The following is a 19654-nucleotide window of genomic DNA, read 5'->3' on the forward strand; positions in this document are numbered from 1 at the left end:
AATGTTGGTTGTTCAATTTGAATTTTAAAGCTAAAGTGGCTTAATTTGCTCATCATTTATTAAACTTTAGGGATTTGTAGATTTTGTGTAGGGGTTCCACTATTCCATACACTGTAATGAGGCAAATAATATGTTCCATAACTCATTTTTGTATATATTCCCCCACATTAACTTCACTGTGGATAATTTATGCCCAAAAGAGTCTATATTCTCTTTTTTAAATACCTATTAGCAACATATTTTTTTAGATATAATTTTTACATTACTGCTGCATTTTACTGCAACTCCTTTCAAATTATTGTTATTGCTTTTTTGTTACTTTTGTCTTCATCTATAGCTTTGAGGTAATATGTCTGTTCCTTCTAATTGTAAGAACTGAAATGCTCCACCCTTTAAATCAATTTCCCCATTCATTGTATAAGTAAAAACAAGTATTAATATCCCCTATTTATCATCTTCATTTGAAAGACTTTCCCAAGTTTATTTCCTACATACTGTTCCTTAAACTCCAATTTCATGTTGTCTAAAATGTTTTTCAATAAAACAATTTTGACAAACTGAGTAAAACTGAACAGTTTATTGCTCAAGAAATTTTTAAAATGTAAACATCACCAACTACCACTGGATTACCCAGAATTAAATACAGACATTCATTTCAAAACACGAAAGTGATATATCTTGGCATGTACTGTACTGTACAGAAAATTGACCAAAATGTGTTTTATGGTATAAGGAAAAGAAAATCTATGACCTTATTTTATAGAAATGTTCACATTTAAGATTTCAAGATTTAAACTTTTGTTTAACTTGTTATTTTAGGAAACAACCATAAATAATAGAACCTGGTAACAATTACATCATTTTATACATATTTTCCATTAGTCATCATACATTGTCTTCTTTATAAAATTGAGACAAACCAGTGGTCATCATGCTGGAAATAAAAAAGTAAGTAGCGCTAACACAACAGAAATCCATACAGTAACCAGATGTTCATCAAACCTCTTTCTTTTTTTTTTAAATGATGTGAGCACTGTAAATATCTTTTCATCTTTTTCATATATAAAGTGAGTTCAGTAAATGTACAAACATATGTTTATTCTCTGAAATGATAACAGTAGATAATATCGAAATCAGCTGCAAATAAAATCATTTGAATTAGGTATTCTGTAAAAATCTAAAGTGCCAAATTAACATTGAAACAAAAGAGGGTTTAGAAGTGTCCCACTTCCTAATATTTGTTTTATTAACACTAACAAAATCATATTCTACTCAGCAATAAGTTGAGTTGTACAGTAAGTATTGTATGGAGATACGCATTCCTGTAGTTAAACGTTCCTAAACCTACGGAAAAAAAATCTTTGCAAATCTGTTAAATAGCACATTACACAAGGCAAAAATGTTATGTTCGTTCCTGTACACAATTCTTGTAGAAAATCGTCCAGTCAGTAAAGAAACAAAAGTAAAAGTATATGATTGCATTTACTGTAATTTACATTGCAATTCAATGCATATAAAATAATACAAAAATTGTATACAAACATGATCACATAACATCAACAATTCAAAAGATGCTGTATTTCAGTGCACCATATACCATAAGAGGAGAAAGTCAAATTATGGCAGAAGCACAGAATGTTGAAGTTGACATTGAAAAAAAGAAATCAGGGCAAGCTACATCACTTCCTTAAACAAAAATGTACAAAACATCAGCCTCTAACTAGATATAACATAACACTGGTAAGCACAGTTTTACATTGAGTAACTGTGTTTCTTGGAGTTCTTGCACTAGCGGGTAATATAAAAACCATTTTTTTTCTCCACTGGCATTTTCAGGTAACTTCAGTCATAGAAGAAGAGTGATTCTGAAAGACAGGAAAATATGAGAAATACAGCATCACACTAACTTTTAGGAAGCAAAATTCTTTATTGTGTATAGTGGTTCTTATTCAATCAATAATAAATGTAATCAAGTACCTTATTCTGTAGGCTGCAAAGTAGCTCTAACTAACTGTATGTAACATGAGTCTGCTGTTAAGGGCTCGTTCAGGGTGCCAGCTGAGGACTCGGAGGGAGGGCGTGAGGGAGGCAGTGCTGCAGTTTTCTGGGCGACATGTGATTATCCCCCAGCAGACTTTTCAGCTTTGGGGAGGGGGCGGGGTTACAGACGGCAGGGTAAGTATCCAAGTTGCAGTCATGAAATCATTCTGAAGAATGATTTCATTGGCTGCCTTGGTCCCTGTGACGCTGCTTCAGCTCCAAAAAACGAAATTTTCGTTTATTGAAGCTGTAGTCAGCGGCAACTCCTGGCTTCGGAGGCAGGGCAGTTGCTACCCTGAAAACCAGTATTCAAATTGAATACTTTGTTGCTCACGGCAGCACGCACGTCAGCACGCCCTCCCTCTGAAGCCAGCACCCTGAACGAGGCCTAAGACTTGCCAGCTATTGTATGATGGTCTCTTTCTCTTACACCATACCCTATTGTAGTAAGATGGTATCATGTGGAGAGGGAGTGGCTCAGTGAGTAAATACATTAACTAGCGCTGAGTTTGAAGCAGGGGAACCTGTTTCAATTCCCGGTTTCAGCTCTTTGTGACCTTGGGCAAGTCACTTTATCTCACCAAAAAACATTGATTGTAAGCTCTACGGGGCAGGGACTGTGTTTGTAAAGTGCTACATAAAACTAGCAGTGCTATACACGAACAAAATAATTAAAACAAATAAAATCCTCTCTTCTAAATGTCAATATCTGCTCTTTTCCATAATGTTTGTATTCTTCTCTGTCACACACCTAAAAAAAAAAAAAAACACCTGATATTTTGACCCTTAGTAAAATGTACAAACACATTTCCATTGCAGAGATATTCACTACAAAAACACTAATGCATGTTCTTGTTCTTTCCTGTATTGATTATTGCAACAATTTGGCCTAGTTGCCTCAAACCTTTCTGCCTTAGAATCTCTTAAAAATGTTTGAATCATCTCCTGCTCTTCTAGACTGCATATAAACTACAAAATGATCCCAATTTCCTCCTCTGCAGTAGAGATGAGCAAATTATTCTCTGCAAATATTACATTTATTTGCAAGTGCAAAATGTGGGGATTGATTAAAAAAAACTTTGCTATGAAAGAGATCGAGAGATCTTACCAATTTTGAGGTATTTACGGTCTCAATTGCTATATACCACCCAAAATACAGCTTTAAACAACATGTGGAGTGATACTTTACCTGTGCACACGAAGGAGCACACCTGAGAAAATCTAACCTATTTGAATATACTTTGCATTGTTATAGGTATCACAGGGGTGCTCCATTTTGTGTACATGTAGCTACTATGTCATGTGGTCTAGCATTCCAGTAGTCCCATGACGTACAGTAGCGACATCATTAATTTCCTGCTTGTTTTGCTAGGGGACCTACAGTAAGATGAAATGTACACTGGTCAGGGAGCATGTCAGAGGAACATTTAAAAATGATATAAAACATATTTTATGTATTTTTAATTTTTTTGATGAAGCCAGGTCTCCCCTCTGTCTTGCGGGGCCCCCCTCTGGGTACTCACTGCGGCAGTCGAAAGCAGAGCAGCCGCTCGCGGGGAGGTCCGGGGGCGTGTGCGTGCATAGCGCTCCTCTTCCCAGAATGCGGCCGGTCGCCGGGGACGCGTGCGGCCGGTTGCTAGGGCCGCAGTCGCGTTGCGAGGCTCCTGGCGGCTCCCGTTGCAGGGCGCCACCATTGTTCATTGCCTCGCGCATGCGCAGTACGAATCGAGGCGAAGGGAGGCCCCTAAAGCTCGCGCATGCGCAGTACAAGCACGCGAGAATGCCACCAATGACAATAGGGCTCTAAGCAGGGACTACAGATCCCATGAGCCTTAGGGGACCTCACGTGATGCCAGGGAGCCAATAGGGCTGTAGCATCTCTCTGCAGAGGAGATTAGATACATTTCGTGAGGTTTTGGAGCAAGGCAGTCGGCGCCATTAGAAGCTAGGGGAAGGATGTAGGGTGCAGGAGTCGGTGACTCCCTGCACTAGGCCAGCAGCCCCCTAGGCCCCAGCTAGCCCTGAGCCACCCAGTAGCTTGAGTTGTTTCAGGGACAGGCCCCAGGTTAGGGACCCTGCCCCTTACTATCAAGTGTTAGTTAGGGACACAGCAGACGCTGCGCTTCCCATCCCAAGGCTTGAGCTCAAGCCTGCTCAGCAGAGTGAGCGGAGCTGTACCAAAGGTGGACCGCCCTCACAGATCTTCTCACCGGAGGAAACGGACATCGCCAGAAAGCTTGTCTGATCCTTTGTGAAGAATCTTTAATGCCCAGGTGCCGTCGCACTGGGCAGGTAACGTTACGCATTTGCACACACGAGAGTACTCTCACATAGTGGCAGCGCTGACCACGGGACAAGGGGGGTCATACTGTGGACATGGTGTGGGGGTACACGGTGGTGGGTGTGGGGATTATGTGATATCCTTATGCAGTGCTAACCTTTAGTGTGATTAGTATATGTTATGCTCCTATATGCAGTAAAGCCTGTTCTGTTTTACAACCGTTTGCTCACCGTGATTGTTTCCTGTGAGGGCCTCCTCCCACTCCATTGGGATACCTCCCAGGTGGAGGCGTTGCACCACGAGATTGTATTATATGTATGTACCCCAGGCTCCCCGAGCGGAGGCTTAGGCTCCTGAGAGCCACACAGTTATACACAGCAGTAGTAGCGTCTGTATTCACAGGGAATACCCATTACATTTAAATTAAATGTGTTTTTTTTAATGGAGGGAGTATCTACGGGTGAGAGTGATGGGATGAGGGGTGGGTGGATGAGGGGGATGTTAGGGTGATGGGATCAGTGTAGGTGAGAAAAGGTGAAGTGCAGACCTGGAAAGGGTTTGCGAATTGTATTTATTTTGAGAACACATTCTATTTTCGATTTACATTTTAAGACTTTTATTTGAAAAAATGTATTACGATATACATATTGTTATCGTGAAAAATTTATTGATATCGTTAATGTGGGATTTTTTTCTGTTATCGCCCAACTCTAGTAGATACACAGAAAGGAAAATAAAGCCTACAATCAAATGAATTGATAGGAATTTAGCTGATATGATATTTATTGGAGTAAGAGGTTTGTAATAGGGCATAAGGATAACTGCTATTTCTTCAATGGATAACGAGATGGTATACATTATACTTGCACAGTATATGTATCAATATAAAGAATAGAAAAACAAATAGATTTGTTGCATAAATATGTAGCCCAGCTGGAGCCGGGGATTGGTTCAGTCAATATTCCCCTGGAAATCCTTGGGGAAAGTAGCTGGTTCACTAACATGAAGCCTTTGGCTCTGCTGAACTTCTTCAGAGTAAGGAAAATGCTTTGTTTCCTGCGGCTCTGGAGAAGATGAATCGGGCCATGTCTAAGCTATGGGTCCATGGTGACTACGCACTCGTGTCCACATGTGTACCGTCACCCGCTTTTTAGCTGCAGTGATCTGTGGCCAGGCTAGACGCCACATGGAGGCATGTCGGGGGCACGTCCGTGACGTGATGGAGCTGGTTCGCCCTGATTGGATGAACCACATATGTAACCTGGTTGTCGTGACGTGGAATCAAATTTAACTGATTCCTCGCACACCGCGCGCCCCCTCACGGTTAGTCATGCTCTTGCCGACTATGGATGCAGTCCTTAGTCTGTATGCTGAGCAACATAACAAATTACTTTTAAGTGAAGTTTCAAAGAAAAAATGTATAGGAATGAATACAATACCTGTGCACTTAATGTCTCAAGAGGACTTTCAACTCTGGGAAAAGCCATTAGGGGCATCCCCCTGGGATCTTCAGGTTTAGGTTTGGATGGAGTTCCATGTGTTCCTTTAAAGTTGTGCACAACACACAGCCCCTGCAGGAAATTAAAGAAGAACAGTCCAAAAGTAAAGATTTTTTTTTTACAAAGCATAGTTGTGTGTTTAAGGCAATCAGAGGAAACATTTGTATACAATAAACCCATCAAACCCTAAAGCAACTGGATTAAAATGATCACACGGAAAATTATTGGAACGACAACTTCCGCTGGACCTGCAGCTCAAAACTAGCATAATAAAGTCCCAAAACTATCCAGAGGGACCAAAAACAGGTCAAACCAAACAAAAGCACACATGTAGATACACGGGAATAACAGATCAATAGAGACTGAGGTGCCTATGCACTAAAGGTTCATAAAACAAAATTGCCAGGCCTTTTAAATCGCCGTTTTTGTGAGCGTTGCTATCACGGTTTTCGGAAAGCCTCGATTACCTTTGATAGCAAAATTCACAAGACGGGCGAGTAGAAAGCGGCTTGAAGATCGACCCTCTGAAAAGGCCTTACCCAGTGATTCCTTTATGCTGCAGAGAGAGCTGCACAGAGAGAGTCGCTTCTCCCTGCACAAATCTTGTCAGAAATAAATGTTTTTTAATTTTTATTACTAGTGTATATGAGCAGGGGTCTCCAGAGCAGAACCGCGGTGATTTGAGGTCCGGGGACCCCCTGATTCCAAATATTCCGGGCCCTTTATGGGGTTCCAGTATCTCCTATGCATTTTAATCCAACCATCACGTGACGCAGGACATTTACATGCATAGGAGATAATGGCACCCCATAACCGAGCCTGTATCCCCGGACCTCAAATCAACAAGGTTCTTTTCCGGAGACCCCTTGCTCATCTACACTAGTATTAAAATTTATATTAAAATATGTAATAACCACCAATACACAACCCACCCCCTGTGCCCCCACATAAAATCCTTATTTATTTATTTTAACACAGGATTGATAACAGAGGCTGGCAGGTGTCCACTGAAGGTTCCCACCGGTGTCTGGGGGTCCTCGGGTCATCCCTGCGAGTGTCTGTGTGCCTGCGAGTGTTTCCCTGGGGAGTCCATGGGTTCTCAGGTGGTCCTGCTGGTGTCTGTTGGCCTTCAGGTGGTCCCCGTGGGTATCTGAAGGCCCCACAAGGGTCACGGGTCATCCCATTGGTGTCTGCGGGCACTCGGGTGGTTCCCATAGATGTCTGGGGGCCCTCGGGTTATTCCCACAGGTTTACGGGGGCCCCGCAGGGGTCCATGGGTGGTCCGTATGGGTGTCCGGGGGTCCTCGGGTGGTTCCCATGGGCGTCCGTGGGCCCTCAGGTGGTTCCAACAGGTGTCCAGGGGCCCCACAAGGGCCTCAGGTGGTTCATGTGGGCATATGGGGGTCCTCGGATGGTTCCTATGGGCATCTGGGGGTTCTCAGGTGTTCTGAAGTACCAATCCTGTAGTAAAATTAATAAAGACGGCCTCCATTTCAATAAATACACCCCCCCCCCCCCCAAACACATACAGTACAGTAATGGGCAAAATAACTATTATCCAGATATGGATAATAGCTCATTTGCACATTATTAAAGAAAGCTTTAGCCAGGCAGTATAAATAAAGTAAATAAAAACCGTTCTACTTACCCCTGCCATCATGAAGGACGTCCTCGTCAGCATACTGCAGGGCCATTTCCTCCGTTGCCAGAAAGAATACATACAAAAATATAATCTAATGGCCCTTAACCCTTTAATCACCATAGCGGTTAATTACTGCTATAGTAATTAAGGTGGTTAACCGCCCCTCCCATACAACGCACCCAGGAGGCCTAACCACCCTCAACAAGAAACTACCCCCACCTTTCACCCTAAAGGTAAGGAAAAAAAAGAATGTATGTTAATTTTTATTTTACAGTTTTTTTCACTGTATTTTTATTGGTATTGGATTTTTTTTTGTTGACACATTCATTGCTAATGTATTTATGTATGCCCGTTTAGGGCTGTAAATACATACAGTAAGAAGCAATGGTTGATTTGCCAAATGGTTGCTTTTATGTGTTTTATATGTATTTTGGCTCATTTTTTTTCCAATTTGTATGCTATGTATTTTGCATTTTCATGTTTTATTATGGCATTTTTTGCGGTGTTTTTAATTGTTTATTTCTGGGTTTTCTTTGATGTTTGCATTTTAATAGTGGTTTATTTTTGGTGTTTTGATTTTCAATGATGGTGTTTATTTGGAGATTTATTTTATTTATTGATGGTTTTGTTTTTGGTGTTGGAATAGTTAATTCTGGTGTTTATTTGGTATTTGATTAACTGATTGGTAGTAATTTTGTTGTGTTTGCTTGTTTATTTTTGTTTATTTGGTGATTCATTGGATTGCATTTGTTATTGTTGGTGATTGATTTTTTTATAGGTTGACCATTGACTGGCATAGTGTTAAATCATGCCCAAATTATGTGTGCCAATCAATTGGTTTATTGGCATTTGTACTGATTTGATTTTTTTTATATGTAATGTGTTGTATTATGGGCCTGTTTTTATTTTAGTTTCACCATTTATTGCTATAGTTTTACATCATTCCCATATTATATGTGCATGATGTACCCACTGTACCAATGAATGGGTGAAGGGTGGGGGTAGTTTCCTGGGTGGCTGGTTAGGCCACCTGGGTGGGTAGTGGGGGAGGCTGGGTTAACCCCTTAATACTATAGATGTTTTCAACTGCTAAGGTGATTAAGGGGATAGGGGCCATTAGATTGTATTTTTGTATGTATTCTTTCTGGCAACGGAGGACATGGCCCTGCAGTATGCTCATGAGGACACCATTCATGATGGCATGGGTAAGTAGAACAGATTTCAGGGTTTTCTTTGATGTTTGCATTTTAATAGTGGTTTATTTTTGGTGTTTTGATTTTCAATGATGGTGTTTATTTGGAGATTTATTTTATTTATTGATGGTTTTGTTTTTGGTGTTGGAATAGTTAATTCTGGTGTTTATTTGGTATTTGATTAACTGATTGGTAGTAATTTTGTTGTGTTTGCTTGTTTATTTTTGTTTATTTGGTGATTCATTGGATTGCATTTGTTATTGTTGGTGATTGATTTTTTTATAGGTTGACCATTGACTGGCATAGTGTTAAATCATGCCCAAATTATGTGTGCCAATCAATTGGTTTATTGGCATTTGTACTGATTTGATTTTTTTATATGTAATGTGTTGTATTATGGGCCTGTTTTTATTTTAGTTTCACCATTTATTGCTATAGTTTTACATCATTCCCATATTATATGTGCATGATGTACCCACTGTACCAATGAATGGGTGAAGGGTGGGGGTAGTTTCCTGGGTGGCTGGTTAGGCCACCTGGGTGGGTAGTGGGGGAGGCTGGGTTAACCCCTTAATACTATAGATGTTTTCAACCGCTAAGGTGATTAAGGGGATAGGGGCCATTAGATTGTATTTTTGTATGTATTCTTTCTGGCAACGGAGGACATGGCCCTGCAGTATGCTGATGAGGACACCATTCATGATGGCATGGGTAAGTAGAACAGATTTTATTTACTTTATTTATTCTAAATGTGAAAATAGAGATCACTACAGTGCTCCCTCACAATACTTTAGGACATATTTAGTATCCTTGCCTCTATATCAGGCGACAAGATCAAAATATGCACCATATAGAAAAGAAAAAGGAAAAACAGATAGTGATATTTATACTGGTCCTTAGTTGTTTCTGTAGCTCAACCTGAGGGGGATCATCCCTTGATCATCAAATGGTAGGGGAGTATGAAGGGTGGTGAGCGCACATGTAGAATATATAGGGGAAAAAAATCAGTAATACAGTCTCATACAAATACAGAACACAGTTCAATATATAGCAGCCTTACGGTAAAGGTATACACCTTACTCTGGGGTCAGGGAATGAGATAAGCAATTATAGATATGTATTGAATTTTATTGTATTGTATTGAATGTCTTTATTTATATAATGCCATAAATGTACATACTGTAGCACAATAGTAATACATGCTGTAATCATATAAATACCCAATAACAAATAACAGGTCATGGGAATAAGTGCTTCAGACATAAAAGTAACATTAAGGAAGAGGAGTCCCTGCTCCGAGGAGCTTACAATCTAAATGGTAGGTAGGGGAACGTATAGAGACAGTAGGAGGGAATTCTAGTAAGTGTGTCTGCAGGATGCCAAGCTTTGTGTAGCATGTGTCCAGGATTATCCACAGTGCTATTCATATGCTTCTTTAAGCAGATATGTCTTAAGGTGGGTCTTAAAGGTGGATAGAGAGGGTGCTCGTCGGGTATTGAGGGGAAGGGCATTCTAGAGGTGCGGGGCAGAAAATGAGAAAGGTTTAAGGCGGGAGAGGGCTCTAGATACAAAGGGGGTAGAAAGAAGACATCCTTGAGAAGAACTCAAGAGTCGGGATGGTGCATAGCGAGAAATTAGGGCTGAGATGTAAGGAGGGGCAGAAGAGCGTAAAGCTTTAAAAGTAAGGAGGAGAATTGAGTGTGAGATGCGGGATTTGATCGGAAACCAGGAGAGGGATTTCAGGAGGGGAGACGCGGAGACAGATTTAGGAAAGAGTAGAGTGATTCTGGCAGCAGGGTTTATGATAGATTGTAGGGGAGACAGGTGACAGGCAGGATGGCTGGAGAGCAGGAGGTTGCAGTAATCGAGACGGGAGAGAATGAGGGCCTGAGTCAGAGTTTTAGCAGTTGGGTAACAGAGGAAAGGGCGTATCTTTGTGATATTGCGGAGGAAAAAGCGACAAGTTTTAGAAACGTTTTGAATGTGAGAGGAGAATGTGAGAGAGGAATCGAGTGTACCCCCTAAGCAGCGTGCTTGTGCTACTGGGTGAATGATCGTATTTCCAACAGTAATGTGGAAGGAGGTAGTAGGGCCAGGTTTGGGAGGAAGTATAAGGAGCTCTTTTATTGCCATGTTAAGTTTCAGTCGGCGGATGGCCATCCAGGATGATATTCCAGAGAGACATTCAGAAACTTTGGTCTGTATAGCAGGTGTAAGGTCAGGGGTTGAAAGGTAAATTTGTATGTCGTCAGCATAGAGGTGATATTTAAACCCAAAAGATGTGATTAGGTCACCTAGAGAGAGTATGTAAAGAGAAAAGAGAAGGGGTCTCAAGACAGAGCCCTGGGGAACCCCCACAGAGAGATCGATAGAGGAGGAGGAGGTGTTGGCAAAAGTGACACTGAAAGTACGATGGAAGAGGTAAGAGGAGATCCAGGATAGGGCTTTGTTCCGAATACCAAGAGTATGGAGAATGTGGAGGAGAAGAGGGTGGTCCACGGTGTCAAATGCTGCAGATAGGTCGAGTAATATGAGCAGAGTGTAATGACCTCTGTCTTTGGCAGCATGGAGGTCATCGGTTATTTTAATGAGGGCTGTTTTAGTAGAGTGAGCAGTGCGGCAGCCAGATTGTAGAGAGTCTAGAAGAGAATAGGTGTTGAGAATGTGTAGCAATCGAGAGAATACAAAACGTTCAAGGAGTTTGGAGGCAAATGGCAGGAGGGAGAGAGTCGATAGTTAGAAGGACAGGTAGGGTCAAGCTTGCTGTTTTTGAGTAATAGTATAATGGCTGCATGCTTGATGGAGGATGGAAAGGTGCAAGAGTAGAGGGAAGAGTTAAAAATCTGTGTGAGCGAGGAACAAGTAGGAGCGCATGCGCGATGTCAGATAGCATGGCAGCATAACCCTGATGCTCCGTGCCCCGCTCTGACAATTCAATATAAAAAACACGGATCAACTCACAAAAAGCAACTATAATTCCCCCAAACAACGAGCAGATACCCCAAGATGTCAAAAAAAACGTCTAAGACCCCTAACAAGAAGGGTCTCCCCGAGTACTTTGGAGAGGGGAGACTCCGCAGCACATCGGCGGCGGCGGCCCCCACCTCCTGCGCGGGCTCTGAATCAGAGGGAGACGGAGAGCCGAGTGATCAAGGACTCCTACCGGTTCGCCGCTGCGATATTGAACGGTTGTACAACGACCTAAAAGGAATCCTGCAAGCAGAGATCCGGGCTCTAGCCAAAGAAGTGGGGGGCCTGGGGTCCTGGGTCCAGGACATAGAGGTGCAGTTGGACACAAATGTGAGGGCAACGGAAAAAAACACTAAAAAAACGGGGGATCTCCAAGCTCAGATAAACGAGCTCCGTGAGCGGCAAGAGGATGCCGAGAACAGAGACCGCCGCAATAATGTGCGTCTCAGGGGGATCCCGGAGTCTGTGGGGGACTGCGAGGAGTTTGTGACAAGATGGCTACAGCATATATGCCCAGAGTCCCCCGCAGACCTATTGCACATGGACCGCTGCCACCGGGCGCTCAGATCCAGACCGCAACCTGCGGACCCCCCACGAGATATAATAATCCGCCTGCACTACTACCGCACGAGGGAGGAAATACTGAAATGCTCTCGCAATACCCCTTCCATGGAATTTGAGGGAGCCAAAATCTTGGTCTTCCAGGACCTCTCCCCCATCACCCTAGCCCGCAGGAGAGACCTATGGCCGATAACAAGGGCCCTGAGAGAGAAAGCTGTCCGTTACAGATGGACATTTCCCTTTGGCCTCGTGGTCTTACGTAATGGCCGCCCGATCCATCTCAAATCCCCAGAAGAAGGCCCACGATTCCTACAACAACTGGGTCTGGGCACAGGGCCTGTGGCCGCGGAGGGGGAGACGGAGGAGCCCAGCCCGGGTCCCTCGTGGTCCTCAGCGGGGAAAACGGCTAAGAAAAGGGCTGCCCAGGACCCAAACCTCACAAGAACTAGCTAAGCTAGTAGATTTTAGCAGACGAATAAACTGCTCAGTTAAAACCTAAAGTTACACGTTACACGTTATAAGTACTGCACAGCCCCAAATAGAACTTTAAAGATCTCCCTCCAACAAATACCCCCGAGCCTGTGGACCTTCGTCGTGACGCTGACTGGCCGGTATCCCCATATCCAGAAGCCCTGCAAACAGAATTTACACTCACCTCGTGGTCCCCAAAGGACAGCCAAAATGGGGTAAGGAAAGCTTCCAGCATGACACGCAGAACGCGGAAGCAATTTAGGCGGGAAGCGCTCACTTAGCGGGAAACATACCCTGTTGAAGGGGGTGGCAGCAGCAGCAGGAGCAGACACTTCTTCTCCCGAGGACGGCCCATTCCAAGATGGCGGCCAAAGGAAAAACGTCAGCGGAAGGGGCGGGTCTAGGAGACAGCCATCTTGAAGGAGGCGGAAATGGAGTGCGCGCACTAAAGAGAGACGGAGAAGACAGACGGAACCGAGGAGATTCCGAGACTACCACGGGATACTGCAGCGCCACCTGGAGTCCGCCAGCAGCAGAGAGGAGGTCAAAAGCAGTTGCAGGAACAGAAAACCGGTGTCCCGAGGGCCATTCCACCAGGGACACGAGGGGGAGGGGAACCGTCCCGAGGGGCAGGGGGAGGCTTCGCACAGCACACTGCAGGACCAGAAGGAAAAGGAAGTAGGAGAGAGGAGTAGAGGAGGGATCAGAATAGCGGTAGGACAAAAAGAGACTGAAAGAAAGAAAGATGGACGGAGAAAGTGACCACACAGGTAGAATCAGAGCAGAGAGAGAAAGCATTAGAAAGTGACGAGGGATAAGCAAGTTTAGATAGGAGTGAAGACGGAATGAGAGGGATGTGTAAGTAGATAGCGGGAGATAGCAAGTAGCAGAAGCAAGAAGGTATTCAGGTGAAAGAAAGGAAGGCTAGCAGTCACGGGCTGTCACGAAATGAGAGATATAAGCTAGGTTAGGAAAGTAAATGGGAAGAAGGAGGTTGATAGGATTGTAGGGGGAGGTTATAGAGAACAAACAAGGAGAGGATGAGGTTCATAGTGAAGGGACGCAAGCAATAGCTACACTCCCTCTGCCCCAAGAGCAACCAGACGCGATCAGATAGGGGCAATAAACCGATCCGCCCAATAGCTGACATAAGGAGGAGATCAGGATACATATAGAAGTCCGCGGCCACGGGAGGGTGGAATATACACAGCTAGGATGAGGGGGGAAGAGGGGGGGAAATTATACCCTAACGACCCCCGTACTTTGAGGGGACAGTATGTCCAGAACACAGAAAATTCTATGGAGGGAGTAGGGGCTTAGTGCAGCCTCAAGTTGACATGTTAATGTTAGTATTTTCCGTTGTTTTTGCAAAGACCATTTCCAGGGCGGGGACGGGCGGTGGGGTTCAAGCCGGTTCTGTCCTCTGCATGAGCTCCATGTCGGGGCCTCGGTGGACAACATCCGGGGTCCCCGGCAAAGTCCCCTGGGAGGGTTGGGCGGCACGGGAGGGGAGGGGGCGCCAGATGGGTGCGCGTCAGTTCTCCCCCGCCGGGAGCCCAGGGGCGAGGATCACGAGACCACGGTACTGTTACCGAGGTCAAGTGACCACTGTTCTAATAAATGTTTTCTCTGTTTGTCTACATGTTACCCTCCCCCCTCCCTATATGTGTCGCCCCCCCCTGGCCGCGGGCCGCAGTCCCTACAGATCCAGATATGGAACGAAGGAGGTCGGACGATGTCAGATACCAAGAAGGAGAGATACCCGAGCGGGACACAGCAGGATAAGCCGAATATCCACATCAATTACTTCAGATCAACTGATAAGCAGACGGTCCAGAATACATCGCCCAGATGAGTAGTGACATTATTATGATTTCACATAATGTGAAGGGGTTCAATAGTCCCATTAAACGAAGAATTGCCTTCAGAGAATATAACCGTAGAAAGGCCGATATTATTTTCCTGCAGGAAACTCACTTTTCCCGCCTAAACCATCCAAAATTTCTAGATAAGGGCTATAGAACATTGTACTTAGCATCTGCGGATGTCAAAAAAAGAGGTGTAGCAATAGTTACACACAATAGACTTGCCCTGACCATCGACAAACAATATGCAGACCCACAAGGTAGATTCATAATTTTAACGGGCACAATACAAAACCAACAGGTAACTCTAGCTTCACTATATGCCCCTTGTGAGCAAAACCCCGTTTTCTTCGAACAATTCTTTGCCAAATTACATAAAATAGCCAAGGGCAGTATTTTTCTCGCGGGTGACCTAAACCGCACAATGGACCCCGACCTGGACAGATGCACTCAAATTAACACAGCCCATAGACAGGACCTATTAACCATACGCAAGGGCCTCCACGACTGTCAGTTGACGGACGTGTGGAGAGGACAACACCCCGTGACCCGAGAATACACTTTTTACTCGCACCCCCATGACAGATACAGCCGAACAGACTACTTCCTAGTGTCAAGCAGAGTGGTTCCAGTGGTGGGCCATACAGGGGTCCATGAGATCTCGTGGTCCGACCACGCACCTATCGAGCTGAGGTGCAGGATAGCAGACCTAGACAGACCCAGAGCAAACTGGAAGCTAAATGAGCTTCTCCTCAAAGCCCCCGCTACCGAGAGGGCGATTAAGGACCGGATAAAGGATTTCTTTAGAGAAAACGAAGGAAGCGTGCAGTCGCAGGCCACACTCTGGGAGGCCCATAAGGCTACTCTCAGGGGATTCCTTATGAGTATAGCCGGTAAGCGGAAACGAGAAAAAGCCTCTAAAACAACTGAGCTGCAGGCGAAATTAACACTCCTCACTGCACAACATTCCGCAGACAAAAACCAGAACACGTGGCAAGAATTAATTGATACTAGAGCGGCCCTTAATTTGGTGTTATCCTCCCAGGCCGAGAAGGAGTTAGCATGGTCCAAACGCAGATTTTATGAAAAAGCCAACAGGCCAGATACCTTACTAGCCAATAAGCTCCGAAACAAGCTCCCAAATTTTAGGATAGCTACAATTCGAACACAACAGGGCGTCCTTACCTCCGATCCAAAACAGATAGTGGAAGCATTCCAGAAATATTATGCTACACTATATGATGGAGACAAGGTTGCCCACGGTCCAAAAACTTCAGCTACCTTAACGAGGTTCCTGTCGGAGGCGCAGCTCCCGACCCTGGGCAGGGCGGAGAAAGAGGCCTTACAAGGTGATTTCACCTTGGAAGAGATAACGGAGGTAATTAAGTCCCTTAAACCAGCCAAAGCCCCGGGCCCCGATGGCTACTCCAATTTATACTATAAAAATTTTTGTAAGGTCCTAGCCCCCCATCTGTTGAAACTATTTAATGGGATCCTGGAGGGAGAGCCCTTCCCGACCCAGATGCTCCAGGCGTCAATCTCAGTGATCCACAAACCCGGTAAGGACCCGGTAGACTACAAGAGCTACCGGCCAATCTCCCTGATTAATTCGGATATTAAAATCTTTTCCAAACTCATAGCTAACAGGGTGGGTAGCGTCCTTCCGGGTCTGATTCACCCGGATCAAGTGGGCTTTGTTGCAGGCAGACAGGCAGCAGATAACACCAGAAGGATAATAGACCTGATTGATTTGGCAAAAAAGAAAGATATTCCGTCAATGGTGTTGAGCCTGGTTGCCGAGAAAGCATTTGATCGTATTGATTGGTCTTACTTACGAGAGACGCTGGGAGTGTTTGGGTTTGGGGGCCGCCTGCTGGAGGCCATAATGGCCCTATACTCAGGTCCCACTGCGAGAGTAAGACACCAAGGTTTCCCATCGGATCTGTTTAATATACGGAGCGGGACCCGTCAGGGCTGCCCGCTGTCCCCACTACTCTTTGCCCTTTGCATTGAGCCCCTTGCAGCCCATATAAGATTAAACCCCAATATAACAGGAATTCAGACAGGGGGTCAGCATCATAAAGCTGCATTGTACGCAGACGACGTGATCCTAACGATCTCTAAGCCACTGACAACCCTGCCCAATGTCTTTGAGATCCTGGGCACATTTGGCATGGTCTCAGGGTTTAAAATTAACCAGGCCAAGTCAGAGGCGCTCAATATCAATCTGCCAAAACCAACGGAAAAATTATTAGAACTAAACTTCAATTTCAAATGGCAACCCTCCGCTATCAAATATTTAGGGGTATATATCACCAAGGATTATAATACTTTATATAAGGCAAACTTCCCCAAGATGATGACGATGCTCAAAGAGGATCTCAGGGTTTGGGCAGGTTACGGGATATCGTGGTTTGGCAGGATTAGTAGTGTAAAGATGAACTTGCTGCCTAGGCTACTATATCTGTTTCAGACCCTACCAATACCGCTGGTTAAATCTGAGATCCAAGCCCTTCAAGCTCACATCATCCAATTTATTTGGAATAAAAAACGCCCACGTATTGCAAAAAATCTACTGACTAAACCAGTAGTAAAAGGAGGACTGTCGGTACCTTGCCTGTTGGCGTATTATAAAGCGGCACAATTAAGCCAAATTATTCTGTGGCACGCGGACCCCACAAATAGAAGATGGACAGAATTGGAGGGAGAATGCTGTGCGCCAGTTGCACTCCATAACTTGATCTGGCTACCAAAACGATGCAAAAAGGGCATTGGAACTCCGCTCTGCGCAGTGGCGAACTCCTTGGCGGTCTGGGAGACATCTAAATTCAAAGCTAACCTAACCACCCCCCACACACTAATGTCCCCCCTATGGGGCAATCCGGACTTTGCTCCGGGGCTGTCGAGTGATAATTTTGTAAAATGGACGCAGGCAGGGTATAATCGATTAAAGGACCTGGGGCGTAAGGGATCTATCAAGACGTTCGATTGGTTCAAAGAGGCATCCAATTTCCCAAATTCAGAATTATTTAGATTCCTCCAGGTCAGGGCATTTTATAACAAATTCCCTGTTCGTCCGGCACGAACTAATTTTGAACAGCTGTGTTCCAGACCAACGGACACACGGGGACTGACATCTCGGATGTACAGGGAGGTAGTCTGTCCGGCTGGTAAGGACTCCCCCCGCCTACGATACATACGACAGTGGGAGACAGAGCTAGGGGAGACTTTAGAGGACGATGACTGGAAATACATATTGCAAACGGCAGCGAAAAGTTCAATATGTGTCACATTAAAGGAGAACGCATATAAAGTCCTCATGCGGTGGTACCACACCCCAGTCAAATTATCTAAATTTGTCAGAGGTTATTCTCCGCTCTGCCCTAAACAGTGCGGAGAATTGGCTGACCTTAAACACATGCTGTGGTCTTGCCCAAGGGTGGTCCCGATTTGGGAAAAAATTCGAGATTGGCTGCAAGGGATGCTCGACTTAGAGATCCCCCTGGACCCGTGGCTGTTCCTGTTGGGCAGGCGGCCCCGGGGCATGTCTAGAACGACGCACAAACTGGTCATGCACTTTGCGACTGCCACCCGCTGCGAGATTGCGGCATTGTGGAAGCAGAATGAGATCCCAATTATCCCCAAAATTAGGAACAGAATTTGGCATGTTTGCCAGATGGAACAGTTGACGAGTTGGGTCAACGACTCTGGCACTAAATTTCTAAAAATATGGAACCCCTGGCTGGAACAAGTTATCATCCCGGGGCTGGACGCCGCCTCAATTTTGCATTAATAACAATAGATGGGTTCTCCTTGGATGTGATAGACTAGAATCAGACGTAGGAACACGCTAGTCAGAGCCACCCAACACTTATATGGCGCAACAGATCTGGAAATGCTGACAACTATACATCTCAGGACCGCTCGGACCCTCCTCCAGCAACGAAGGGGACCTTCCCCCGCCCTTCCCCCCCCCCACCCCTAGTGTTGCCTCCCCCCCCCAGTACTGTGAGTCAAGTATGTCTCGTCTTTTGTATTTGCATGTGGTGCGTCTAGTGCTGTTAAAGTCAACAGCTGTTCATCATAAAACTGTGGCGAGTCTATAATGTATGCCTATGGGAGGTGAGTTTCTGTATATATGCTTCCCACAAATAAAATGAAAGTTGAAAAAAAAATCTGTGTGAGCATAGGGATGATTGAAGGAGCAAGAGGTTTAGGAGATGGGTAGGAATGGGATCAAGAGGGCAGGTGGTAGAGGGAGAAGAGGAGATCAGCAGTGACACATCCTCTTCCGAGATAGCAGAAAAAGAGTCAAGAAAGGCAGGAGGAGAGTTAGGAAGCGGTGTGGGATGGGAGGAGGCAACAGATGATGTTCTGATGTACAGTATAGATTCCACCTTTTCCTTAAAAAAGTCAGCAAAGTCCTGAGGTGAGATGGAGGAAGGAGGCAGCCGAGGGTGGTCCGACTAGAGAGTCAAAGACAGAAAAGAGTCGGCGTGGGTTAGACTTGTGCATGTTGATTAGTGATGAAAAGTAGGTTTGTTTAGCCTGAGAGAGGGCAGAGTTGAAACAGGACAGCATACATTTGTAGTGAAGGACGTCTGCGAGCGTATGAGATTTCCTCCAGAGACGTTCAGAGGAGCGAGTGGAGGAATGCAGCATGCATGTGTGGGAATTTAGCCAGGGTCTTGGATTAGAAGGGCGAGGACGGCAGAGAGAAAGCGGGCATGTAGATCAAGAGAGGAGGATAAGGCAGAGTTGTAGTTCCTGACTAGGTTGTCAGGGTCTGAAGCAGAACTGAGAGAGGAGAGGGAGGAGCATAAAGTGGAATCAAAAGCGGGTAGATTAATAAAGCGCAGGTTTCTGCAAAAACGAGGGCTAGTATACGTGATAGTATAGCTTTACTCACACGGCCGTGTGTGAGCCCCTTCTCAGCAAATGGTATCTTTACAATGTCTTTCATGAACAGAATGTTGTCATCTATAATGTGCAATGTCCCATGTCCCGCGTACCGTCCCAAAAAGGATGATATAGGCAGGGAGTTAAAAAAAAGTACACACTTTATTACCATAAAAAAGTAAATATAAACTCACATATAAGTTTACACTTCCGCTCCGAACAGCCATCTTGTT

At 44.8% G+C, this 19654-nt stretch overlaps 1 protein-coding gene across 2 annotated transcripts in view; it reads right to left on the reverse strand.

The window, feature by feature from the left end:
* Positions 1 to 562: 562 nt before the first annotated feature.
* PLPPR1 (phospholipid phosphatase related 1) overlaps positions 563 to 19654 on the reverse strand; it is a 235138-nt gene continuing 216046 nt past the window's right edge. For both annotated transcript variants that reach the window (XM_075595309.1, XM_075595318.1), the window contains exons 7-8: positions 5761 to 5892; positions 563 to 1865 (exon numbers count right to left, since the gene is read on the reverse strand). In XM_075595309.1, the coding sequence (XP_075451424.1) occupies positions 1833 to 1865; positions 5761 to 5892 (165 nt within the window). In that variant the 3' untranslated portion in view covers positions 563 to 1832. The remainder of the gene's footprint in view (positions 1866 to 5760; positions 5893 to 19654) is intronic.

Source organism: Ascaphus truei, chromosome 1, assembly GCF_040206685.1.
Source record: "Ascaphus truei isolate aAscTru1 chromosome 1, aAscTru1.hap1, whole genome shotgun sequence".
Classification (NCBI taxonomy): domain Eukaryota; kingdom Metazoa; phylum Chordata; class Amphibia; order Anura; family Ascaphidae; genus Ascaphus; species Ascaphus truei.